Consider the following 27,048-nt stretch of genomic DNA (forward strand, 5'->3'; position numbering starts at 1 on the left):
TGGCCACCTGGTAGGGCTGGGTCGCCTAGCAACGGCGGGGTCCTTCCAGGCTCCGCGGCGCTCCGGGCCTGAGGGGGAGAAAACGGCCGCGGAGGGCGCTGGGGGCCGGTGGCGGCGGCGCGGGCGGCGCTAACGGGACGGCGACGCGGGATTGGCGCGCCTGGGGATCCGGCCTCTGCATCTGCCTGGAGATGAACGCGGCCGACAAGGCCCGGGTGGGGCCCGCGGCCGACGGGCCTGCGCCGCCCGAGGAGGAGGAGGGCGAGGCGGGCGGGAAGGGGCCGGCGGCGGACGCGACCCCCGGGCCCAGCGCCGCGTTCCGCCTCCTGGTGACTCGGCGGGAGCCGGCCGTGAAGCTGCAGTATGCAGTGAGCGGCCTGGAGCCGCTGGCCTGGTCCGAAGACCACCGCGTATCCGTGTCCACGGCCCGCAGCATCGCTGTGCTGGAACTCATCTGCGACGTGCACAACCCGGGCCAGGACCTAGTTATCCACCGCACCTCAGTGCCCGCCCCTCTCAACAGCTGCCTTCTCAAAGTAAGCCATCCCGGGCCCCAGCCCGGGGCTCTCCTGCCGCCCCTCCTGCGCGGGTCCCTGGAGAATCCCGGCCCGCGCCTAGTCCGGGGAGTCCCCTCTTCGCCCCCAGCACTTAGGGGTTAAGCGGCTAGGGTCGCCGTAGCTGAGAAAACAAACACGAAACCTTGCAGCTATTGTGCCCAATGTCCCGGGTCACGCACCCCTCCCGACACACATGTTCTGGTAGGTCCCCTCGGAGCCAGTTCTCCGTCGCCCTTGCATCTGGCCGGCTGCTGGCACTGATTACTTTGCATAGTGGGCGTTGAGACTCCACCCCCCGTGGACCCTGCCCCAGACCTGCCTGTGCCTCTGCTCCTATTGTCTGGGACCGACTCCCCGAGGCCCTGGGCCGGCTTTGTTTACTGCGATGTGCCTTCCTCTCCTGCTCTTGTTTTGCTTTGGGGAAGAACACTTGGTCCTTTCCATTGTCGTGACATTCCAGCGACTTTATTATGAATGGGTCTCACTTTAGATGGGCAAATACTGGATCTTGCAGTTTGTACTCCAGTTTTATAGCTAAAAATCTTCAGGATGTAGAAGAAAAAGTAAAGCTTCGGGAAATAAATGCAGTTGTTAAACTTCAAGTCCAAGGTCTCTGTGTGGATGTAGTGCTTTCAGCTTCAGATAAACTAAGTTGGCCCTCAGAACTTTAGGGCTCCTAAAGTTTTGCTGTTTTAGTATCATTTTCAAGTTAATTTTTTAAAAGTAGTAAGCCATAACGTTTATTTTAGTGGTTTAGAAGTACAGTATAAAAACTTTCGGTATTTCATTTAAAGGCCTGTATGCATATATATGATCTATCAAAGTGTATATTCGCTCATTCAGTAAATACTTAAATACCACTATGTGTCAGCTAGGCTTTGACTTGGGTCTGGTACCTAGCAGTGCACAAAACAAAGTCCCTGCCCTCATGGAGCTTACATTCTTTTTAGCTACATGAATAAATTACAGTGTTCTATCGGGTAGTGACAAGCCCTATAAAGTTACATACCTATTTTCAGAGAACATATTTACATGAAAGTGAAGTTTAAAAAATAAAAATGATTACTCAGCACAGCTATTTTTAAATGCGAATCAAATTTTAAACATACAACTTGGTGTTGAATTAGATCATTGGTAAACTTGTATGACTAAAGCCCTCTAAGATCTTGGAGAAGATGCGAACAAATTGGTTCAAATATAAATAAACTGGGGACAGATGCAGTTGATGCTATGAAATTGAGAAACACTGAAGGAGGGAAGCAGAAGAAGGGGGCTTTAAAAGATGCATCCTCTGCTGAAAAGGAACTTACTATTTCTAAGGATGGTCATATGTACATGGATTAGAGAAATGTTAAGTATGTGTGTCAGTACAGTAGAGATTTAATACTGTTGCAGAGAGAATTGAAAGAAAGGAGGGACTAGTGAGGGAGGCACTTCATCAGGGAAGCTCATTTGGTGGCGAATCTGCAGCAGTCCTGAAACAGGTCGTGTTGGGTTATAAGAGGAAGGAAGGAAAGTGTCATCCAGGTGGCAAGAATGAGGTGTGTATGTCATGCACATACATATTTAAGTCATGAACATAACTTACTATTTTGGGTGTAAAAGTAATGATGAATCGAGTGGCTGTTCTAAAGTCAGAGAAAGTAAGGTGAAGTCAAACTAAAGATCAGTCTGAGGAAGCTGGCTTCACTCTAGAAAGCCCTGAGGTGATGTTAACGTTTCATAAGCATGGATTGACCTGGTATGGTTCAGGAATAGGAATCTGGTTGGACTACACGCAAGAAAATGGCTATTGGGGTCAGTATAAAATAGAGGTTAGGAGACTGGGCTTTAGCACAAGATAGCAAGATAGGCCTATCTATAAAAGGGGATAATAAAACCTACCTGGTTTAGACTTTCTGGAAGATTAAATACATATGTCGATATGTATATGTGTACACACATAAACACACACATTAATTACTTAGCACAGTTCCTGGAACACTGTAAATGCTCAAGGTAAAAACATACAGTCATACAAGTATAAAGGAATAGGAGCCTGGATTAATGCTATGGCTACGAATATGAAGATATCCATAGTATTCTGATAAAAATGTGACTCCATCGTTGGTTCTACAACTGTCTAAGAAGTGTTAGGATTTCTTTCTCTCTCTAATAGTAGATAGTTTGCCTGAAATAATGGCATCTTCCCCTTCTAGTCTGTTTTTTGGTATGTGCATCATGCAAACTATCAGTTAGCAGTCTTAGTAGACTGGGGCTGCTGGTGAATGAATGCTGAGTTGTCCCTGCAATTCTAAAAGACACCCCTGGGATAATGGCAGGAATGTAAAAAAGTCTGTATCAGTACTTTGATGACTCTATCCATTGACAGTCCGTGGAGATTGGAATCTACTCAGTGCTGTCCAGCTTGCCTTTGCTCTAACAAAAAGGATGGACATTTCTGCAATCTGGACCACAGTTTTAGTGTGTAACACTGCTAGAAATCTAGCTGCTAAACCTCTTTGAAGTTTTTGCTCTATGACTCTGTTATTTAGATTATGAGTTTTCTTTCAGGAAAATATGCAGTTATATAATAGTTCACATATCCACTGTTTTCAAGTTGCTGTCCTGGGCACTGAAGTTATGTGATATAAAGATAAGTGATAGAAATCTGAAAAGCAATAAAATAGTAATTTAAGGGTAAGTTGCGAGGATTTCCAGTCAAGGTGGCAGAGTAGGTAAATACTGTGCTTGCCTCCTTTCAATGGCCACATCAAAATTACAACTAAACTACAAAACAGCTGTCATTCAGAATCCCCTGAAGTCTAGTTGAACAGAAGTCCTACAACTAAGACATACAGAAAAAGTCACCTCAAGATTCGTAGGAGAGGCGGAGATGTTGAACGAGCTGGTCCTACACCTGCGTGGGGCAGTTAAAAATCAGGAGAGATATCTTCGTTGCAGAGGTCCCCCTGGAGGAGTGAGGGATCCCAGCCCTACACCAGGCTCCCCAACCCAGGGTTCCAGTTCCAGGAAGAGAAGTCCTTACAACTTCTCACTGTGAAAACCAGCAGAGATTAAGGCTGAGTGAGACGGAAGGCGGCTACAGTGCCAGGTGCTCCTCTTAAAGGGCCTACACACTGACTTACTAACGGATTCACGCATTCTGAGGTCCAGCTCTGGGGTAGCAGCTCGAAAGGCACCAGGGACATACGGGGAGGAACTGAATTGTCTGGCCTTAGGGTGAGGGCTGGAGGGGCGACTGTCTCCTTGACAGAAGTGCTGGCAGAATCCATTATTTCTTTGTTGAGCTCTCCCTATTCCCAGCTTGCAGACACAGGCTCCCGCCATATCTGAGACTCCATCGCCCTGCCCTGGTGATTCCCTGAGACCCTACCCCATCCAACTTGCAGGCCCACTCAAGTCTCTTCCAGTGGCTTTTCCATGCAAATGGCCCATCTTGGCCCATGCTACAGACTTTCCTGAAATTGTCAAGGTTCAAAAAATCAAACAAGCAGCATCTGGCCTCGGCAAGCCCCAGACCTCTTGCTGAACAGCCCCAAGCGCAGCACTAGCAGCAGCTGGCCTTGGTTCACAACTTAGCCTCTTCCAGGGACCTCCAAGCCCAATAAGGAGGGCTGCCACCTGCAGATTGTTTTGTGGCTCATGGCAGGTGGCCCCAGGCAGGGCAAAGGCTGCAGCTGAACTTGCCTGTGGCAGAGCCCCTCACAGGAGGCCCTGAGACCAGCACGCCTGGTGGTTGGCTTCAGACCAAGCCAGAGCATCACCTAGCTGTCTCCTCAGGCAACTCACCCAAAGGACAGACTGGGCAGGCACCAGAGCCCTGCTAAAGAGAATCCTGCTTCATAGGATCAGCCCTGCACAGCAGCTCCTCCACTGTAGTCACAGTCAGTCCTAACAACCAGTCAGCCTGAGGGTCAGTCCCTCTTACTGACGTGCAAACAGCAACCAAAGCTCAACTACAGCAGAAGGGCACACACAACCCACACAAGGGACACCTGGCTTAGGTGACCAGGGATACTGTGCCATTGGGCCCCACAGGACACCTAGTATATAAGGCCACTCTACTAAGACCGAGAGATATATCAGCCCTACCTAATACATAGAAACAAACACAGAGCAGCAGTCAAAATGGGGAGATAAAAAAGCATGTCCCAAATAAAAGAACAGAACAAAGCTCCAGAAAAAGAACTGAACAAAATGGAGATAAGGAAGCTACCAGACACAGAGCTCTGAACACTGTTATAAGGATGCTCAATGAACTTAGGGAAGAGTAGATGAACTCAGTGAGAACTTTAACAAAGAGATAGGAAACATAAAAATGGCGATTAAAAAAATATAAAAAAGCCAGTTAGAAATGAAGAAGACAATAACTGAAATAAAGAATACATTAGAGGGAATCAACAGTAGATTAGATGAAGCAGATAATTGAATCAGTGATTTAGAAGTTAAGGTAGCATAAAACACCCAATCAGAACAGCAAAAATAAAAAAGAATCCAAAAAACTGAGGAGAGTTTAATGGGTCTCTGGGACACCATCAAGTGTACCAACATTTGCATCATTGGGGTACCAGAAGGAGAATAGAGACAGCAAGGAACTGAAAACCTATTTGAAGAAATAATAACAGAAAACTTCCCTAACCTGGTGAAGGAAACAGACATACAGGCCCAGGAAATGCAGAGAGTCCCAAACAAGATGAATTCAAAGAGGCCCACACCAAGATACATCAAATTAAAATGACAAAGGTTAAAGACAAAGAGAAAATCTTAAAAGCAGCAAGAGAAAAGCAGTTACCTACAAGGAAGCTTCCAGAAGACTATCAATGGATTTCTCAACAGAATCTTTGCAGGCCGGAAGAGATTAGCACAAAATATTTAAAGTGAGGAAAAACACGGACCTACAACCAAGATTACCCAGCAAAACTGTCATTTAGAATCTAAGGACAAAGAGCTTCCCAGACAAGAAAAAGCTAAAGGAGTTCAGCAACACCAAACCAGTATTAAAAGGAATGTTAGAGGGACTTCATCAAGAAAAAGAAGAAAGAAAAAATATGAATAATAAAATACAATAGCTATGAGATCTGACAGTAAAGTTTGCAGACTTGCTACCATGTGCTTACCTTGGCAGCACAGTACAAACAGCTCGGGAAGGTTTCATAACCTTGGTATATCTGTCTCAGCTGTGTTCGTGTCAACGTGTGGCGGTGTCTTGCTGAGTGGCATTCATTATTACATGTTTTGTTTGCCGTCACGAGAATGTCTGGGCTTGAATTAGAGCAACGAACAAACATTAAATTTCTTGTTAAACTTGGCAAGAGTGGAAGTGAAATCAGGGACATGTTAGTCCAAGTTTATGGGGATAATGCCATGAGGAAAACGGCAGTGTACAAATGGATTAAACATTTTTCTGAGGGGAGAGAACCCGTCACTGATGAAGAGAGGTCAGGGCGGCCAGTGACAAGCAGAACTGATGAAAACATTGCAAAAATTCATTGAATTGTGTGTCAAAATCGTTGGTTGACTGAGAACCATAGCAGACCAAGTAAACATTGATAGAGAAACAGTTAGGAAAATCTTAACTGGAAATCTTGGCATGAGAAAGGTGTGTGCAAAAATGGTCTCGAAGGAGCTCTTGCATCACGACAATGCACCAGCTCACACGGCACTGTGTGTGAAGGAGTTTTTAGCCAGTAAACAAATACCTGTATTGGAACACCCTCCCTACTCACCTGATCTGGCCCCCAATGACTTCTTTCTTTACCCGAAGATAAAGGAAATACTGAAAGGAAGACAATTTGATGGCATTCAGGACATCAAGGGTAATACGACAACAGCTCTTATGGCCATTCCAGAAAAAGAATTCCAGAATTGCTTTGAAGGGTGGGCTAGGCACTGGGATCGGTGCATAGCTTCCCAAGGGGAGTACTTCAAAGGTGACTGGTGATATTCAGCGATGAGGTATGTAGCACTTTTTCTAAGATGAGTTTGGGAACTTAATTGTCAGACCTCATGTATGTGCCAATGGTGGGAGCCCCGTGCCCTCCGATGCCCCAGAGTGTAGTAGATTCCAGAGACTCCATCCTGGGCCACACAGGTCAACATTACTTTAAATGCAAATGGATTAAAGCTCCACTCAAAAGATAGGGTGGCTGGAATGGATAAGAAAGCAAGACCATTGCATATGCTGCCTACAAGGGACTCACTTCAGATCGAAAGACACACACAGACTGATACAGTAAAGGGATGGAAAAAGATATTTCATGAAAATGAAAACAAACAAACAAAAGCTGGAGTAGCAACACTTATACCAAACAAAATAGACTTTAAAACAAAGACTGTTTTGTATTACGAAGAGACAGTGAAAGACCCAGTAATCCCACTTCAGGGTATTTATCTGAAGAGACCCAAACACTACTTTGAAGGGACATGTTCATCCGTATGTTCACTGAAGCATTATGTACAATAACCAAGGTGTGGAGGCATCCCAGGGGTCCAGCACTGGATAAACGGATAAAGAAGAAGTGGTACATACATATAGTGGAGTATTACTCAGCCATATAAAAAAAAGAAATCTTGCCCTCTGCAACAACCTGGATGGACCTAGAAGGTATTGTGCTGAGTGGAGTAAGTCAGACAGAAAGACAAATGCCATATGATTTCACTTATATCTGGAATCTAAAGAACAAAGTAAACAAAGCAGAAACAAACTCATAGATACAGAGAACATTTTGATGGTTGCCAGCTAGGAAGGGGAAGGGATTAAGAAGTACATATTGGTAATTACAAAAGAGTCATGGGGATGTAAAGTTACAGCATAAGGAAAATAGTCAATAGTATTTTAAGAGCTATGTATGGTGTCAGATAGGTACTAGATTTATCAGGGTGATCACCTCGTAAATTATATAAATGTCTAATCACTATGTTGTACACCTGAAACTAATATGGTATATCAACTGTTGAAAAATACAACCATTATTAAAATAATAAATTGCAATTTTTCTTCCCATTGGACTGCTGATTTAGTGAGTCATCTAGTTGTATGCAGTTCCAAATTATATGTATAACTATTTTTATTGTGTCAATTGTTAGGAACATTAATATTAATACCATCAATGACATCGAGTTAATAACTATTACCTGTCTTTGGAATCATATTCCTGCCCTCAGGAAGCTTACTGTCTAATAGCTTCAAATGAGCTTTTGTTTGTTAGGTGCTTATAAAGGACATAGCAATTAGTAGTAATAGTGGCCTACTGGAAGCAGGATAGTATGTAATTAAACATTTGGCTGGGGGCTGGCCTCTGGGCGCTGGGCTCCTAAGTGGTCTGTTCTTTGGGCATCTGAGTACTTGTCTTACTTTGTTAACTAGTTTTGTGATACGGAGAATTGGAGGGAGGTGTAGTAGGCTCATTCAAACTAAATATATTACAAATTACTGCCCAAAACCATGAGGAATTTTCCTACTGGCCCAGATCCATGCTGCTTTTCATCCTATCAGGAAGCCTTCCTACAGTCAGTGCGACCAAGAGTTGCTAGAGACACATTCATTTCATCCTGTGCTGCTGCTTTGGGTTACAAATTCTGTAAGTTTACTTTTAATTCTATAGTAGTTTTTATTTGTAGTAAATTTGCCTATTCTAATTTACAATATTATAGGATTTGGTGAACAATTTTATATTTACCCTGCATTTTATATACTTTTATTAGGTCTCATTAACATTTACTTAATCTTCAGAGAGTATTAGTAATCGTCATAGCTAATATTTATTGAGCACTTATTAATGTATGCTTGACATATATTGACTTATATAACCTTCCTGATTCTATGACACACGTACTATTATTTTTTCTTTGCAAGTGAGAAAATTAGGAGCAGAGGTTTTGTTCAGGGTCACAGAGCTAGTGTGTGATAGAGCCAGCGTGTGAACCTAAGCAGTCTGGCCTCAGCACAGATTTTCAGTCATTTTGCTGGGCTTCATTATGTCATATTTTAAACTATATCTAGCCATGCAAAGCTCTGGGCTTTGATCAGCATTATTTTATCAACAGGCTAGCCAGCCACACCTGTAAGTAGAATTCCAGTCTGTGTCTCCAGCATGTCCGTAAGTGTATCCGAGAGACTACCTTAAATGCCTTTCTAAAATCAAGATATATGCCTAAGACACCATTTCCAGAATATTCTTTTGGATGACACCCCCCAAAAAAAGGTTGTATTGTTTTTTTAAAGCATGGATAATGTGGTTCATACGACTCTACGATAGCTCCCTGATGGAGGCATTTAATATGCTCCTGTGCCTCTCGGGGGAGTGATGTACAGCCATAGAACTCTCGTTCAGGGGAGATGCAGGGGCGCAGCGTTCTGCGTAACACACTTTAAGAAGAGTTAGTCATCTGATTCATCTGTTGGACAGCTGTATGTCTGCCTTTTGTTCCATATGCTTATTTACTCTGCTGTTGAGCAGTTTCAGAAAAAAGAATAAATTCAAAATTTTCCAGTTGTCCTACGCTAGTTTCTAATGGTCACAGCTGTCTACACAAACCATTCATTGGTTAATACATTAAAGAATTTTATTTCCTATCAGGCTTAATGGTCTGTAGTTTTTGTAATCTAGTCAGCATTTGGGGGATATTTTTCGAACTGTTTATTGCACTCTGGCTTTCTAACCCATTCCCAGTTGCCCAAGCTTTACCAAGGTATGTAGTTAGTGGTTCTGATTTCAGCATCTTCCTCCAAGTTCTTCCGTGTCCTGGAGTGTAATTCCTCTGGGCTTGGGACTCAAACTCATTTAAAGTGACTTTTATTATATCTGTATATGTCTTAGGCTTGAATTCCTTTTTTTTTTTTTTTTAAAGATTTTATTGGGGAAGGGGAACAGGACTTTATTGGGGAACAGTGTGTACTTCCAGGACTTTTTTCCAGTCAAGTTGTTGTCCTTTCAGTCTTAGTTGTGGAGGGCGCAGCTCAGCTCTAGGTCCAGCTGCTGTTGCTAGTTGCAGGGGGCACAGCCCACCATCCCTTGTGGGAGTCGAACCGGCAACCTTGTGGTTGAGAGCATGCGCTCCAACCAACTGAGCCATCTGGGAGCTCAGCGGCAGCTCAGCTCAAGGTGCTGTGTTCAATCTTAGTTGCAGGGGGCGGAGCCCACCATCCCTTGCGGGACGAGGAATCCAGCTGGCAACCTTGTGGTTGAGAGACAACTGGCCCATGTGGGAATCGAACCGGCAGCCTTTGGAGTTAGGAGCATGGAGCTCTAACCACCTGAGCCTCCGGGCCGGCCCCTGAATTCCTTTTTAATCATGTTTTTCTACCCTTCCCAGTTTGAAGATCAGCTTCTATTTAAAAGGAGATTGACACTAAAAAGGAATGAAAAGTTTCTGCTTTCTTTCTCTGGTATCCATTTCTCTACCACAGTGGGTCAAGTCCTTTCTTCTTGCTTCAGATGTGACAGAAACCATATTTTAGTTGACCTCTGTTTTTTTCTCAGCTTTGGGCTCCCTGGCTATTTTCTTATGGCTCTGGCCCACTTTCTTTTGGTCATTTAGCTCTTCCTCCATCTTTAATGTTCCTTTAAAATCTTTTTAAAGGGCTTGCCATCTTTAAAAAGAGCTTGTAAGGGTAGGCACTAAGTAAATAGCACTGCTGATGTATGTAACAGACTTGGAGGAGGGAGCAATGAATGAAAGCTTTACGGACCTCAGGAGACCTGGTAGGACAGGTGGGACTGGATAGAAGAAAAGAGCCTTTTAGGCAAGAGAGACAGGGAAGGCAGGGGCGGGAAAGTTCGGGGAACGGCAGATATTCTGATTGGAGTGGACAGTATAGAAACAGTGGGCAAAGCAGTTGGACTTGGCTTTCAGCATAATTTGTAAATGAAATTTCAGATTATTTTTGTATCTTGTACAAAATGTATACAAAATTGTATCAAAGACGTATAATTTTGTGAATTTTTACACCTTTATTGTTTTGTGACTAATTCTGCTAAATGCTCTGTTGACTCTTAAGAATTAAGTGCACCTCTATCGTCCTTATGCTTATGTCAATTCTAAGAAGAAGGTGGGAACCAGGTTATGAATAATGAGAACATTTATTCTGATCCTTTAAAAAAAATCGCCATTTCTGAGTAAACGCTCATTTAGTTTTGGACAGGTACTTCATCTTTTAAATGCATGTCATACCAAAATTCACAGAACCAATGCAGAATTACTGTTTATGTTAATGGGAACCAGTGAATATACTCTAAGTAATATAAATCTATTTCTAGAGAGAAATATTTGTCTGATAGTTTTTATACCTCTTATTTTCAGGTTGGCTCAAAAGCAGAAGTCGCTGAGTGTAAGGAGAAATTTGCCACCTCTAAAGACCCCACCATCAGTCAGACTTTCATGTTGGACAGGGTGTTTAACCCTGAGGGGAAGGCTTTGCCCCCAATGAGAGGATTCAAATACACGAGCTGGTCCCCTATGGGCTGTGATGCCAACGGCAGGTGCCTCTTGGCCGCGCTCACCATGGACAATCGCCTGACCATCCAGGCCAACCTCAACAGACTGCAGTGGGTCCAGCTGGTCGACCTGACTGAGCTTTACGGAGAGCGTCTTTATGAGACCAGTTACAGGCTCTCTAGAAACGAGGCCCCGGAGGGGGACCTGGGGGACTTTGCCGAGTTCCAGAGGCGACACAGCATGCAGACCGCAGTCCGAATGGAGTGGTCGGGCATCTGTACCACCCAGCAGGTCAAGCACAACAACGAGTGCCGCGACGTGGGCAGCGTGCTCCTGGCGGTGCTCTTTGAAAACGGTGACATTGCCGTGTGGCAGTTTCAGCTGCCGTTTGTCGGCAAGGAGTCCATCTCCTCATGCAACACAATTGAGTCAGGAATCAACTCCCCTAGTGTCTTGTTTTGGTGGGAATATGAGCACAATAACCGGAAGATGAGCGGCCTCATTGTGGGCAGTGCGTTTGGACCTGTGAAAATCCTCCCTGTCAACCTCAAAGCAGTGAAAGGCTATTTCACTTTAAGGCAGCCTGTGGTCTTGTGGAAAGAAATGGACCAGTTGCCCGTGCACAGCATCAAGTGCGTCCCGCTTTACCACCCGTACCAGAAATGCAGCTGCAGCTTAGTGGTGGCTGCCAGAGGGCCCTACGTGTTCTGGTGTCTGCTGCTCATCTCCAAAGCGGGTCTGAACGTGCACAACTCCCACGTCACGGGCCTACACTCGCTGCCGATTGTCTCCATGACCGCTGACAAGCAGAATGGAACTGTGTACACGTGCTCCAGTGACGGGAAGGTGAGGCAGCTGATTCCCATTTTCACAGATGTCGCGTTAAAGTTTGAACACCAGCTGATTAAACTTGCAGACGTGTTTGGCTCCGTGAGGACGCACGGGATCGCGGTGAGCCCCTGCGGCGCGTACCTGGCCGTCATCACCACCGAGGGCATGGTCAACGGCCTCCATCCCGTTAACAAGAACTACCAGGTCCAGTTTGTCACTCTCAAAACCTTTGAAGAGGCAGCTGCTCAGCTCCTGGAATCTTCAGTTCAAAATCTCTTTAAGCAGGTAGATTTAATAGACCTAGTTCGCTGGAAGATTTTAAAAGATAAACATATCCCTCAATTTTTACAAGAAGCTTTGGAAAAAAAGATCGGAAGCAGTGGGGCCACCTATTTTTGGCGCTTCAAACTTTTCCTCCTGAGGATTTTGTATCAGTCAATGCAGAAAACCCCTTCAGAAGCCTTATGGAAACCCACCCATGAGGACTCAAAAATCTTACTCAGTGACTCGCCTGGAACCGGCATTGCCGAGGATGAACAGCAAGACGAAGGCACATCCTCCAGACAGGTGAGTAAGCCAGGCCTTCAGGAGAGGAGCAGAGAAGGGGACCCAGAGGACCCCACAGATGACACCCTGACCCAGTCTGGAGACACTGGAGGCCGGGAGCCAATGGAAGAGAAGCTCCTTGAAATCCAAGGGAAAATCGAAGCTGTGGAAATGCACTTGACCAGGGAGCACATGAAGCGAGTCTTGGGAGAAGTGTACCTGCACACCTGGATCACAGAAAACACGAGCATCCCCACCAGGGGCCTCTGTAACTTCCTAATGTCTGATGAAGAGTACGATGACCGAACGGCACGGGTAGGTGTTCACAAAAATACTGGGACTGGAAAGCCTGCTTTCTGGGTGAGACAGAAATGACCTAAACTGAATTTCTAAAGCTCAGCTTTTGCTTTGACATTTGTTTCGGTAGTTGGTTGGCACAAAGTGCTGGAGAATAAATAGGAGACACGGGCCCGTGCAGAGGACACGTTCCTATCCCACCAGATATTTCAGTTCGTCCTTTCACTGTGGCCGTGAATGATATGCAAGGTTTGTGAGATGAAATTTCCAGGCTGATGACCAGCTCAAGAGGCTGCCTCGAGGAGCGTAGGATGTGACCGAGCAGTCACAGGCGTGGACGTGTGGCCCCCGCACTCCAGTCCCTTGCTGTTTGCAAAAGGTTTTCTTTGGGGGCGGGGGGAGGGCGGGAAGGGGAAGGTTGGGGGAGGCTGTTTCCATTTGGAAGGACTTGAGAAGTTCTGATTTAGTCAAGAAGGGCATATAAAGTAAACAGGAATTACTCGTGTTGCTTTTATAAAAATTGGGTATGATCTATATTTCCGGATTAGACATATTATACTGTGTTGTCTAAAATGTGTGCCACAGAATTCAAGTTCCCTGACAGAACGTTAGGCGTCCAAGCCCCAGGCAATACTGCATACTCCACACTCGTCTTAAAGGTTCCCCGTGCACGTGAGCCTTCTAAGGTGCTGAGAACTCCTGCATAAGGGAATCCTTCTTACCTTTGGGGAGGTCATGTTACCCAGACTTATTAATCAGGGAGCCTGTCTTTGAGCTAACCTCTGCTTGAGGAACTTGTGTTACAAGGAACGTACTGTATACTAAAATATTCAAAACCACAAAAGCCTATGTTCCTTTACACCTCAAAGATCGATGCTTCTTCCACTGCCTAAAGCCTTACTTAAAATATTGATTGAAGTTCAAATATTGTTATCCCTCATTTAGACCATTCATAGCCACTTGTGGCACTTTCTTGTTGGAGAGACTGACAGGGAGAATGTATGTGCACCCCTGAAATTACTGCTCATGCGATGTTTGCAGTGATCTCAAGACTAGTTGAGATGTACTGTCCATGAAACTGACTTTTCATTTTTGAAAGTCAACCTTTAAACATTGTTTCATTGTGGTCTGCTTGTGTGGAGGTGTGTTCTGGTTATCAGTGTCTCATAGGACCTAGCAGGGATGTTATAAGCCAGCGAAATGTAACAGAACCATTTTAGAAACTATGTAATGGAGTTTGGTTGGTAATGGTTTAGAGTAATTGCCCGGATGCTACGGGAGGTGGAGCTACATTGGACCGAGTGATGTGGTTCTAACAGCCCGTTTAAACGAGAGAAGCTTGGACCTCTGCCCATCTATAGCAACTGAATTTTGATTGAAAACAACGCATTTCATGTCTTAATAATCCCACTCTATGCATAAAATGAACCTCTTTGAACCTAGTGCGTTGGTTTACTAGTAATTACAAATTCTTCCTGACACTCGCACCCTGGAGAGCTGTTACGTAAAGTCAGACCCGCGGTTCTCACCATCTCTCCGCAGCCCACGCAGCATTTTAAGACATTTGTTCTGATTGTTCTTGCCCATAGGTGTATTGTGTATCTGTTTATGTATGATATGTACATCTGTGCTTTCTACATTAAAAGCATTTTTTGTCCCCCAAGAACCACTGTTTGCCCCCTTGGAAGGAATGTCAGCCCCGTTGAGGAGGCATGAGTTAAAGTAACGCAGTTGGGCTTGCATGCCCCAGGCTCCTGGGAGCAAGAGAAGCGTCCTTCCTGGTGTGACGTCTGCGTGCGTGGCCACGGCAGGGGGCCTTCTGAGCAGAGTTTGTCCCCATCGGGCTGCTCGGCCTGTCTAGAAAAGGCAGGGTGGTCGACCCTGCTGTACGGGACCATAAAGAGAGGTCTTAAGGCCAACAGGAAGGCCAACAGGTACTGGGCTTTCAATCTGTAGTTGGATACAGAACAGGTAGGCTACCGCCGTGGGCTGTGAGGACAGCCGTCCGAACTCCAGGGCAGTGATCTCAGTGAGGCAGGCTTAGAGGGTTTCCGCAGGAGCCGGCGTGCGAGTGGATGGACGGCTTCAGAGGCCATTACCTGCTGGCAAGGCAAGCGGTCCGTGCGCCATCCCAGGGATGTCGCCCGTGAAGGCTCTTCAGCAGAATGATGACGTCCATCAGTGTGTTCTAGCCTTTAATTTTTAAAGTCGTATAATCCTAATAAACGAAGCCGAACAAAGTGAAGCTGAAAGTGGGGCAAGGCCTTTGCCAGCCCGCCCTGTGGACCTCTTCCCCCCCGCTCCCCACCCCCACGGGGGGCCTGCTGAGCCTCTGCTTGGGTCCGTGGGTCTGCGGCGCAGGTCACTAGACTAGGCCGGTCGTGGGTCTCTGGGCCGTCAGAGGGAAGATCACTAGTTTTTAATCCTGATTAGCTTTTTCCTTTGTACGCCTTTCTTGAAGACTAGACATTCGTACAATTCTGCAGAGTTAGTATTTCACGTAGTATTTTGCCCATAGAGATGAGGCTTTTCCTTCTTAAAGTGAAAACATTGGAAGTAATAGCTAAATGCTTTGTCTTCTAACAGAACTCTGAAGTCCTTGTTTCAGAAGCAACTAAAACAAGGCAAGTAACAAGATCTTGGTTTTCAGAGTGGTTTTGCCTTTAGCGGTTATAGGTCACCCTCTGTCACAGGGTCCCTGAATGAGTGTTTTACTCAGGCAGTTGGCACACATTGAAGCCCTTTTCACTTGGCAGACAGCGCGATGGAAGCGCTGTGGCATTTCCTTCTCCTCTGAGTCTGCAGGCTTTTCCGCACGAAGCCCTTCATGCTTCCCTAACATACATGGCCGCTGCTTTGTCTTACCAGGTGCTCATTGGACACATCTCGAAGAAGATGAACAAACAGACTTTCCCCGAGCACTGTAGTTTGTGTAAAGAGATCTTGCCGTTCACGGATCGCAAACAGGCGGTGTGTTCCAATGGCCACATTTGGCTCCGGTAAGCCCTCGGAAGTCAGACCCGCTTTTGCTCAGTGTTCACTTGTGTCTGGCAGCCAGCACTACAGAGCAAGTGTTTATCCAAAATGGATGTCGCCGTGCCGTTAGGTTGGACAAAAGCTGCCATTATTCAACCTGGTACGGCCTTCTTTCTTCAGCCTATCTAAAGCAAGACGCCCTTTAAATGACAGTTTTTTACTGCTTGATACATAGGAGTTTCTTTAAGTAACCTTAAATTTTAAAAAATTACTACAAAAGTAATACCTATCACAGTTAGTGACATGTAAAAGTGCTTATGTACTTTTTTTGTTTAACTTTATAATAAAAGTCTCCCTCCTCTCCCCTCATTCCCCCTCCCCCTCTCCCCTCAGCTTCCTCCCTCCTCCCCAAAACACTTTCATCCCCTCGACTTCCTGGGCACAGTCCTACTGCTTTTCTTTCTGCCTCGTTCTTCGTTGTCTGCTTCTCCTTGCCGTCCATCTTTGGACCTGTTTTTCTTCTGTCGGCGCTCCCTTAGCGGTTATATATGATCTGTACACGGTGACTTAAACATGTAGCTTTAGCCTGAATTTCTCCCCCTCAATTCATACTTATAATACATACCTAACCCTCTGCTCAGCGTATCTGTTTGTAAGTTTTCTAGGCATTTCAGGTTTGAATCCAGCCTTTCTCGCTCCCTCCCATGAGGGTCCGAGACACCATCATCTCTTGCCCGGATTATGACAGTTACCTGGGCTTCCTGCTTCCATCCTGGTTCCCTCCAGTCTGCTCTCAGTGCAGCCATGGTTGTGATCCTGGAACGGCTCTGTCAGGCCATGTCCCCCCGCTGCTCAGCCCTTTCCATGGCTCCCCGTTCCTGATGAGGAAAAGCTCAAGTCCTTTCTGTGATGAAGATGCACAGCCCGGCCCTCATCCCGTCTCTGTCCGTGCGCATCTCCTGCGTTTCTCGGTCCTCTCACGTCTCCCCAGATGCACTGGTCCCATTGTGCTCAGGGACAGAGGCACCCCTGCCACTTGTGGGCGTCTGCAGGGGCCGTTCTGTCTGCCGCCGGGAATGCTCTTTCAGTGGGTGGCCACGGGGCTCGCTCAGGGTCCCTTTGTCCGTTAGGCCTCGTGGCCGCACTGCCTGCCGACACCCCTCTCCCAGTTTTCTGCCGCCCTTCCCCCTGCTCTTTTCCTCCCTAGCAATTTACACCATTTAACACGTTATAGTTTGGGCTTCTTTCCCTTTTCTCCTCTGGAATAGAAAGCTCCATGGGCACAGGGAGTCTTTTTACTTTGTTCATGGCTGTTTCTAAAGCAGTGCATGGGACGGATAGGCACCCACTTAATATTTAAAATTCGTTTTTAACAGACAGGGCTGTGCTGCACATACTCCCTGAACAACTGGCTGCTTCTCTTATCGAAATACACCGTGGACACTTGTCCACATCAGCCCGTAGATCCCCGCCTTAGCGGCTGTGGACTTGTGCCCTGTGTGGATGTGCCGTGAACTGCCCTGTGGATGGGTATCTGGATTTGTTCCACTTTTTACTGTGTCTATACCTTTTCTAATCTGTTCGGGCTTTTTCTAGGGGAGAGTGGGAAACGAGCTGGCAGTAGTAATAGCAGGGGGTGTGTGTGGAGAGCTGTCCGTGTGGCAGGCTCTGTTCTGGGGGTCCCGGGTCCCGAGTTCCTGCAGCCTTACCACAGCCATGATGGTGGCACTGCGATTATTCCGTTTTACAGATAGAAACGGGCACCTGGGGAGGTTCACTAATTTGCTCCAAGTCACAGGTGGCTGGTGACAGAGGCAGACCTGGCATTCTGGCTCCAGAGTCCACGTGTGTAACCACCACGCATTATTGTCTCACATGGATTCTTTCACCAAAATGAGTTTCGGTTTTACTGATTGAAGTTAGTGCCAGAATACCCCATATCCTGCTCCCTGTGAGAGGGGGTGCTTGCTCTGCCTCGGGGGTCGTCTTCCTTCCGAATGCCCAAGTCTTCACTCAGAGCGAACCTGCTCGGAATCTCTTCCTCCGACATCCCTTCCTCCTGTGTTTCTCTGCTCCTTGGATGCTCAGCCTTAGCGCTGTTATCTCTGGGGCCAACCTTCCCCGCAGAGCCCAGGGGCCCTCTCCCATCTCATCGCATTTCCGCATCCCTGACTTGCCCAGCAGATGCTCAGTGAAGGGTCTTGGATGCAATTGAACCTGTGGATGCTTGTTCTTGTCCCTTCTTTTTGCACCATTGATTGTGTCTTCTATATCAGCATCTTCAGGTTTTCCTCACTGTACTGTCAGGTTCTTATATCTGATCGTATAAATCACTAATGAGTCATTTTCACTATAGTATGTCAGGTTTTTTTTTAACACACCAAACAAAGTACAGTCAGGTATGGACAGACTAGACCTTTCCGAGTGCAGCAAGCACAGCAGGCAAGAAGCTGCAGCGACTGGATTGGAAACCGCGCCTCTTGGCTTCCCTTGCTCTGTGGGTGGTGTCGGTCTGGGCAGCTTGGCTGAGAGAGGGATACATTGTTGCCGTGGATTTGGGGACGGTCGTTGCCCTTTGCTTCCGTACTGTGTGGTTTGGGAATAACCGTCTGTGGTGAGTTACCGTCCACACTGCTGCTTTCCAGCTGTGGGTGGAGCTGATGATGCCATCTGGCTTCTTTCAGGTGCTTCTTAACCTACCAGTCCTGCCAGAGCCTGATATACAGGAGGTGTCTGCTGCATGACAGCATTGCCCGCCACCCCGCCCCTGAAGGTGAGTGCTGCCCCCGGCCTGGCGGGTCAGATGGCGTGTGCCGGTGCCCTAGGCGTGACTGCGGCCGGCTCGTCTGCTCTTCGCAGTAGCATCATGAAGCCGCACTAACTGAAAATGGTAACTGGAAGCTGTCACGTTCCAGTGTATATTGCATTTTAGTATGAGTACGTTGGCTGTTCTGTCACTGCAAACAAATCAGTCATTCAAAAAAAATGGCAGCGCTTGCTGCACTTGGCGTGTATGATTATATTTGAATGAAAATGCTGCAAATTATAAGTATACAAAAACCGCAGTGCTAAGCTGGTAATGGGAGGCATTCTTCCAGGAGCCATGATGGGGGATTGTTTCTGGTTGGTCTGTATTCTTTTCTGATGCCCTGAGAACAAAGCCCACTTCTCTGCGAGAACTAGTTGGAAACCAGGTCATTGGTGTAGGCAAGGGCTCAGTGATGTGAGGAGACATCAGTGTCAGACTTAGGGCCTGAGGGTCATGAATGTCACACTCTAACCAAACGAGCTGCCTAGACCCAGGCGTGTACAATTATATACACGTTTGGGGGAATCTGGTCTCAAGGAAGTAAAACAGAAAAACCATTCTACATACAACTACACCCTTCTTGATTTTTGATCTTAATTGGCTGACGCGCTCTAATTCTGAGAAGTTGGTGTGTTGGCAGCTTGTGTTCCGTCCTAACTTTCTATTACAGAAAACGCAATCATACACAAAAGTAGAGACAGGAGTGGAGTAAGCCCTTAGGTACCCATCATTCAACTGCAAATGTTGCCAGCTCACAGCCTTTTATGTTCCGTCCCTTGTCACCCACCCACGCCCCTCCTCTTACTGGATTACTTTGAAACGAATTTGAGGGAATTTATAAACAGCCACTGCAACTGAAAAGTACTATACTTTTTAGGCAGAAAATGAGGAAAAGATTGAAACAAATTAAAAACGCACGCACACACCTGCCTGGTGACTTTGAGTTGAGCCGCATATAGCTCTTGGGAAGAACAAGAATCTGTGGAGTCTGGAGAGTAGTGAGAAGAGCATTTCACAGACAGGGAGGGTTTTAAAGGGGGAGAAGGTGTTGCCCCAATGTTGCCACATTTTTCTTTCTCCATGTAATGCATTTTAAAAAATTACTAGTACTTTGATTTTTTTCCCCCCCCTTTTTCCACCTCCCCCCCACCCCTACTCCGGTTCAAGCCGTTGTTTCTCAGTCTGGTTGTGTAGGACACAGCTCCCTGGCCCATGCTGGTGTTACGAGCCTTGTGCTCCCCGGCTGAGGCAATTGGTTGCCAATCCTCGGTCGGCCACTCACAGCAGCTCATGGCAGCTGTCACCGACTGCCGGCCACTCATGCTGGCTGCCGGCTACTCACGCTGGCCACCGGCCGCTCATGGTGGCACACAGTAGCCCATGGCAGCACACAGCAGCCCATGGCAGCCCCTGGCAGCTCACGCCAAGCTCCGGCTCCTCACGGCAGCCCAGCTCCAGGGAGAGCCGTTGTTCACAATCTTAGCTGTAGAGGGTGCAGCCCACTGGCCCATGTGGGAATCGAACCAGTGACCTCAGCGTTAGGAGCATGGCACTCCAACCACCTGAGCCACAGGGCCAGCCCCAGTACTGTGATTTTATGAGTATTTTAGCATTAATAGTGTATGAAGGTTACACTCAGAAAAACACAGACCTTTAATTTGAGTAAATCGAGCTTTATGAAACACTCATTCAGTCCCTTATCTTCCTGTTTCGTTACTGAAGGATGGAGATCCCATGGCACACTTAGCTCTGGGAGCCCCAGGTTGAGTTAGTCCGGCCGCTTGTAACGTTGGCATGAGATGCTTTGTCCAGGATGCCGAACAGGACCCCAGTGCCCATCTCTTGCCACTGCAGTCCAGCCTCAGCTCATCCCGTTGGCTGCCTTTTCTGAAGCTAACGCTTGACACACTTGTGTTCCTTTTGCAGATCCCGACTGGATTAAGAGATTACTGCAGAGCCCCTGCCCTTTCTGCGATTCTCCTGTGTTCTGAGATCCGCAGTGGGAAGATGCGAAAGGGCGTGTGCTCCACTGCAGAAAACCGCTCCAGCCCGAAGAGGTGGGATGTGCTGGAAGCAGGGCCCTCACTCGTGCAGAGCCTCTCCACGATTGTAAACAGAGCCCTGGGAACTCATTTCGGAAGTGCACTGTGTATCCAGGACTAAGTGACGGAACGCAGAGATTGAAGTCATTTAGAGGTGGATGGTAGCCCACTCCTCACCCAATGACGAATGCTCATTTTTCAAGTGTCTTCACTGAAGCCCTGTCGTTTCTAGGAACAGAAGGACCTCTTCTAGAGAGTTGAGACAAGGGCCTTGCTGGGCGGAGTTAGGCTTTAGTCCTAACCTTGGTCTGGAATTGCCTTTTGGCTCCAAAGAGCTTAAATTACCTGGTCCGTGGCAGTCAGTGTACCAGCAGCAGATATTAAGTGTCTGAACGCGTGGGATATTTTGTTCTCAGTAAACAGCTGCAGATCTGTATCCCCCAATTCTTGTTTTTCCTGCATATTGAAAACATTTTCCTAAAACTATATTTTTAAGAAGCTGAAGCCAAGACTAAAATTGGTTTTAATGTGTCAAAGGTCAGGTGACTCTTGTAAGTTAATAATTGTGACAGTTTTAATCCTTTCCCATGTCACCCGATTTCCTGCCCCAACTCCTCAGTATTTATAAGGATGTCAAGTACTCCGGTCGCCTGTCTCGTCCTCGCTTCAGATTTAACTGTGATTCCCTCGATGAGTTATTGTACATAGAAGAAAAAGAATATTTTCTCCTTTTAGTATTAAAACTTTCAGTATTTTTAATGCTGACATTTCCAGACATTTCATTTATATCCGGTATAGGAGTGCACAGAGTCTACCTAGAAGCTTCCAGAAAGAGACGGCCACTCAGAGGGGCAGACACTTGCGCTCTGGTGCTCCAAGTGTGTGCAACTCAGTGGGCAGAGCCTGGGACTCCTCTCTGCAAAGGTTCTTGATGTTTATCATACAGGTATGTTCTGGAGGCTGTTAGGAGATGTTAGATGTTCATTGCTCTTAAACCCTAAAGTAAAAAATAGACATTCTGGAGTTACAGTGTTTGGGGATTTTTAAATAAGTACCCTAGGGATTGGTGCTGCAATGTACACATTTTAAATGGTGCGTATTTCTGGGAAGTTGGATGAGAAGTACAAAATGTGAGATTCTAACTCAGCTACACGCTGTCTATTTTGCCTTTATTCTAACACAGTTTCCTGCTTTTATTTTGTATCCTTAGTGACATTTTGTCCTCCCTTTGGAAACACTTGCTATTTGGGTAACACTGTAACAGAAACGTACTGCACACTTGTGTTCGCCTTTCTTCTGTGTGGTGAGTGGGGACAGAGCCCCAGCAGGCACTTCCAAACAGTCCGCATGGAAATGTCTTCTTTTCCTGTTCAAAATGTTGTTGGTCTCTAATCTTTATGTGTTTGCTGGAGTCCTCTGCCTCTCTCTCTCACATTGGCGGTAATTTCAGTAGCATTCATCCAGACTTTAGGGTCTGGCCTGTTAAATTGATTTTCAAGAAGGAGAACCAGTGGGCACTGAAATCATGAATAACGCAAGTTAGAAGGTTGTGTAGTTGCAGTTGTTTGTGCTGGTCACTGTTTCACTTTACAATAAATATGACAGTAAGTTTGGGATCGTGTCCGGGAATTATTGCAGTTTTAATAATCATGGAAAACTTAGTTTCGCTTAGTTTTTTGTTCCTAATCAGCACAGTCAGCAGTTGATTTGTTCTCTTTGGGGAATATTGTGCTGCTGCCATCTAAAACTTACACTGTTTTTATTTAAAGCAGTTGTGCGTTCAGCCTCGGTGCCATCAGCACCACGCTCCCACCCACGGAGCTAACCGGCCACCCCAGCATGGCAACTGTTTTGCTAGAACATGGCTTCTCTCTGCAGGGGGCTGGCCCCCGGTGGCATTCTAGAGACTGAAAGCCCACCAGCCCAAAGTCCTGCACACCCATTTGGGAGGCCTTCCCCCTTTTCCTGCCCCGCCCCCACCCATGGAGGTTCACCCACTGACCCGTGAGAATGGAAGGTTCTGTGTTAATGGCAGCACCACAGACAGTGAGGGCAGTGCACGCTTTCACTAGGGCTCAGCATTCCTGATGACAGTGGTGACCAGTGAAACCTTGCAAAAGTGGGTAAGACCAGGCATCTTCAGACTAATTGCCTCTCCGAGTTTAAACGTGAAATCCTCGCTGCCTTCCTGACATTTGCCTGATCTAGTGGATTTCAAGTATATTTCAGCTGTCACTGTAATAACTGTTTCAGGAAGGGCCGATGGAAGTGATGTGTCTGCACTGCATTGAAGCCCAGGGGCACAGTCTATACAATGAGACCTTTTAAGCTACAACACGGTTGCATTTTGGGAGTCTGATATCCACACCTGTGTCACATTTTCTCTGCCTGGGGTTAATTTGTTCCTATTATTCTAGATCAGAAATTGATAGCTTATTATACTTGATATTTATTCTGAAATCCTCCTGTGTCCACCACCCAGATTTCAAGCAATCTCTACCTACTATTATATCTGCCAAAACTTCCAATTATTTTTCAATGTCAGAAGTTATTAGAACCACTGGCACAGCTCGTAGTTGAGTGTGACATTTTTCTGCTTCTCCCTCTAAGAAGTTTTTGAGAATGTTACTGTTGAATGTTACTGTGTAGGTTAGACCTACCGTGTTTCCCTGAAAATAAGATCTAGCCGGACGATCAACTCTAATGGGTCTTTTGGAACAAAAATCAATATAAGGCCCGGTCATATATTAGATAAGACCGGGTCTTATATTACTCTTTGGTCCAAAAGACACATTAGAGCTGATTACCTGGCTAGGTCTTATTTTTGGGGAAACACGATATGAGAGTTTCACAGGTTAAAAGAATGTTAAAGGAAATAATTAAACATTAAAATATATTTTGTTGTAATCATCATGGTAGCAGATAAGGTGCGAAAGAAATCGATGCTTATCGGGGCTTGTTAAGAGGAATCGGTACTGGTTTTATGGAGCACCTGCTCCCCCAGCAGCAGTCCCCCTGCTGTGGAGTTGGGTGAATTCCTGCAGTTCTTGGAATGAAACCAGGAATTCGCATCACTGGTTGATTTTCCCAGGGTCCTTTCATCCCGTTTGCTCCCTCCCTCCCTCCTTCCCTCCCTGCCTTCCTACCTACCTCTCTACCTGCCTCCCTATCTCTCTCTCGCTTTTCCTTGCCAGACAGGTAGGTCCTCTTGATTTCCAGTCCTTTAGTTCTCCCATCTTTAGGACACATTCAGAACTAACAGGTTTCATGTCTGAAAGAAAAATTGATTAGTGGTAAAATTCCTAAAAGCTAAATCACATACTGGGTTTCCCTTCCTAGAAGTAGTTTTTCTTTCTTGTAGTTCCTTGTTAACTTGGTGAACTGTATTTGGCTTCCTTCACCGCTCTTTGTAATTTCTCTGTCAGAGTGTTCAGTAACTTTTGGCTGGACTTTGGGCGAGAGTATGCTAGATTTTAGTTCCTTGCCACCCCCCAACGAATATTATTCTTGACAAGGAAAAATTCTGGTTATGACTATGCTGAATGGGTTATGTTATATTCAAAGTCAGCAGACCTAAATTTTTAAGGGAAAGGTGTATTCTGCCCTTTTTTCTTTCTAGAGATTGGGCAGCACAAACAGCAAGACACGTAAATGAACGTCTTTCCTATTAGCCCACCAGGGACTGCTTGCAGGCTGCATGGCTTCGTAATTCATTCAGAATACATCTCTGTGCTCTGAGACCACCCTTCAGGGGCTGGTGGCGTGTAGCTGCAGGGAGCCTGCGTTGTCTCAGGAATCGACCCTTTGTCCTCAAGGTCGTCAAACTTTAAACACGCCTCTGACAGGTCTAATCGACATGAACTGCTTTCCCTTCAGTTACTGGTGGGAGTGGCAGCTGCAGCTTCAAGCAGTTTAGACTGTGTCTCAAGTCCCAGCTGTTAAACTTGAACTGTTCTTTCTTGAAGCTGAAAGAGGCTTCTGGAGTTAAGGTCTTCACGTCTGCTAGCATGGCATCTGCTATTCAGACTGATTACAGAGCATGTGACATTTGACTGTCTCGCATGCAATGAAGTCAAATTGGCAGGATACAGAGTTGCTTCTAGTGACCTGAAGTCCTGTAGCATTGCAGTCCTGATGGAACGGCAGCTTTGCAGAGGTGACAGCGACTTGTGTCCAGGGCACAGAGGTAAACCAGGACCAGGCCCACCAGCTGGGCTGAGTCTGGAGGATGGCAGCAGCCTCTCGCGAGCATAGGTGGAGTTTGGTTTAAGACGGGGCCATATCTGAAAACTTGGTGTGAGAATCCACAAGTTTAACAGGGAACGACTATTTATAAAGACGTCCTGTAAAGACGTTAATCCTTTTGGTATATGAATATTTCTCCCCCAACCTCTTTACCAAATTAGCTTTTCCTTATCTTGCCTTTTCTTTGAGTTATAACTGTACTCTAGGGGCTTAGTATACGAACCACGATCCAAGTCAGTGAGTTTATTTAGAGCAATATTATATGTGGTATTTTCATTCATTGTAGGCTTGGGAGGAGTTGAAAAAGGGAAGGCTGAAACTCTCAGACTGACAATATTGTAAATGGGTCAGGTAAAATTAAATTTCAGAACTTGAAATGTTATGTTGATTTCTAAAGTAAAATTTGCCTACCTCTCCATCATGAAATCCTGTTACTTTCTTTAAATGATCCTGTAAAGTGGTCGTATTGGACAACATAAGAAGCTGTGATGGCTTTGAGGCATTGCATACTTTATGAGTTTTACATTTGGCTAACAGGCTGGTAGGGTGTACGGTATTTTGTTTTGGTACTAATGCAGAATTAAATGCAAAAATGAATTATGTCTTTTTCGAGACGTTGATTCCAATGTGTACTTTAATGTATGAAAGGAAAATGAACATCACACTTTTTATACAGAAATCGGACTGTATAGAAAAGTAAGTCTGTGTTGTGTATCGTGATACATATTTGTTTACCCAACGCCTGGGCTACTCTTTGTGCTTGGCTTTGAATTTATGTATGTTTACATGTGACTTTTTTTGAAATGAAAAGAACAGCCATCTAAAAACTTAAGGTTATAAAAAGGAGGTGGTTTTTTAATTTTTGCCATTGGTTTAGGTGGCATGTTATAGACTTTTAGTGTTTAAATGAAATAACCAAGAATAATAACACATTTGCGTGGAGTACCCCGTCCAGAAAAGCCAGCGGCCTTTCTCCTCTGTATATATGTACATAGTGTTCAGTATTAGATTGTAAGCTCCTCAAGGGCAGGGACTGTGCTTCTTCTCGGTAGTTCCTGCGGCACCTAATGTCAAGTGCCTTGCACAGAGTAGGTGCTCGTAACGTGTAGGATGAGGGAGTAGCTTCCTGCCACCTTGAAGATGAAGCATGGTTCACTTTTTCCATTGCGTTCTAACTGCAAAGAACTAATGACCAGGGGAGGGTCGATTTCTTTCTTGAGTTGGAACTGAGCTTGGGTTGAACCTGACTATGCCATATCCTTCCTTAGACTATCTAGCCTTCTTTTCCTGATGATAACAGACCAGTATCCTGAGCTTTTATCTCATATTAGGGCAGAGGTTTCTGGGAACGTTTGAAGTGGGGAAGATTACAGAGAACATGAAATGGAAATTTTGAGGGTGTTTGTCAGTGTACAGCCCTGTGGGGCAATTTTATTTTAGTTATTAGTAAAAAAAATGTTAACAGATCCTCTGTTTCTTTACCAGCTAGCTGGTTGGCCAACTATCCATTTCATGAAAGACCATTGGTTTTTAGCTTTTTCCCATTTTGGATGCCCCTCAGTTGCTCATATGATTCTAGTCCTTAGAGTTTAACAAAGTTGCTGTGAATATCCAGTGCTGTATATAATGGCAGTTTTGTAAATGTGAAATAACCTTGACTATCTTGTGTTTTGTATGCAGAGCCACTAGTATTGTTATCTTGGCCACTTTTTTATTCAAAATAAATAAATAACAATTATTTGTATATCGTGTGCATATTTTATCGGGTCTACATGGACTGTGGCAAAGCTTAGAAACTTCTTTCGGCCTGACCAGCACCAGCGACGGTAAGTAATGCCCAGGCCTGAACAGGGACGGCAGGCGCTGTGTGTGTGAGAAATGGCCATAAGCAGCTACTTCGGAATCAAGTCAGTATGCCTTTGGTTGTTTATTCCAGAAAACATTTGAAGAATGTGAGGGGAATAATCAATTCCCTAGTATGTTAGACGACGACTGTTAACGTCGGTTAAATATACCTGGTGAGTACTTAAACCAAGTACTGACTGTAGGAATTTCATAACGATACACCTGTAACTCAGACCAATACTCCTGCTGAGAACCAGAAAAGCTCGACAAACACCACACGGGATAAAGAAAATGAAAAGCACCCCTAAACATGCCATAGTAAAACTGCTGAAAATCAAAGACAGAAAAAGTTTTAAGCAAAGAAAAAACCCAGTTAGCTTCAAAGGAGTAACAGATACTCAGCTGCCTTTTTGGTGGTAACCCTGAACGTGAGAAGGCGATGGACAGCACCTTCAAAGTA

At 45.7% G+C, this 27,048-nt stretch overlaps 1 protein-coding gene across 2 annotated transcripts; it reads left to right on the forward strand.

The window, feature by feature from the left end:
• Positions 1-60: 60 nt before the first annotated feature.
• Positions 61-26,481, forward strand: GTF3C4 (general transcription factor IIIC subunit 4). Of its 2 annotated transcripts, XM_019728906.2 has the most exons (5): positions 62-536; positions 10,863-12,689; positions 15,540-15,670; positions 18,332-18,420; positions 20,383-26,481. In XM_019728906.2, the coding sequence occupies exons 1-5, from the start codon at positions 192-194 to the stop codon at positions 20,445-20,447; spliced, it is 2,457 nt and encodes an 818-aa protein (XP_019584465.2). In that variant the 5' UTR covers positions 62-191; the 3' UTR covers positions 20,448-26,481. The 2 variants fall into 2 exon arrangements, with proteins under 2 accessions (XP_074187341.1, XP_019584465.2); XM_074331240.1 differs by lacking the exon at positions 15,540-15,670 and having other exon boundaries at positions 61-536; positions 20,383-20,521.
• Positions 26,482-27,048: the final 567 nt, after the last annotated feature.

Source organism: Rhinolophus sinicus, linkage group LG04, assembly GCF_036562045.2.
Source record: "Rhinolophus sinicus isolate RSC01 linkage group LG04, ASM3656204v1, whole genome shotgun sequence".
In the NCBI taxonomy this organism is placed as follows: domain Eukaryota; kingdom Metazoa; phylum Chordata; class Mammalia; order Chiroptera; family Rhinolophidae; genus Rhinolophus; species Rhinolophus sinicus.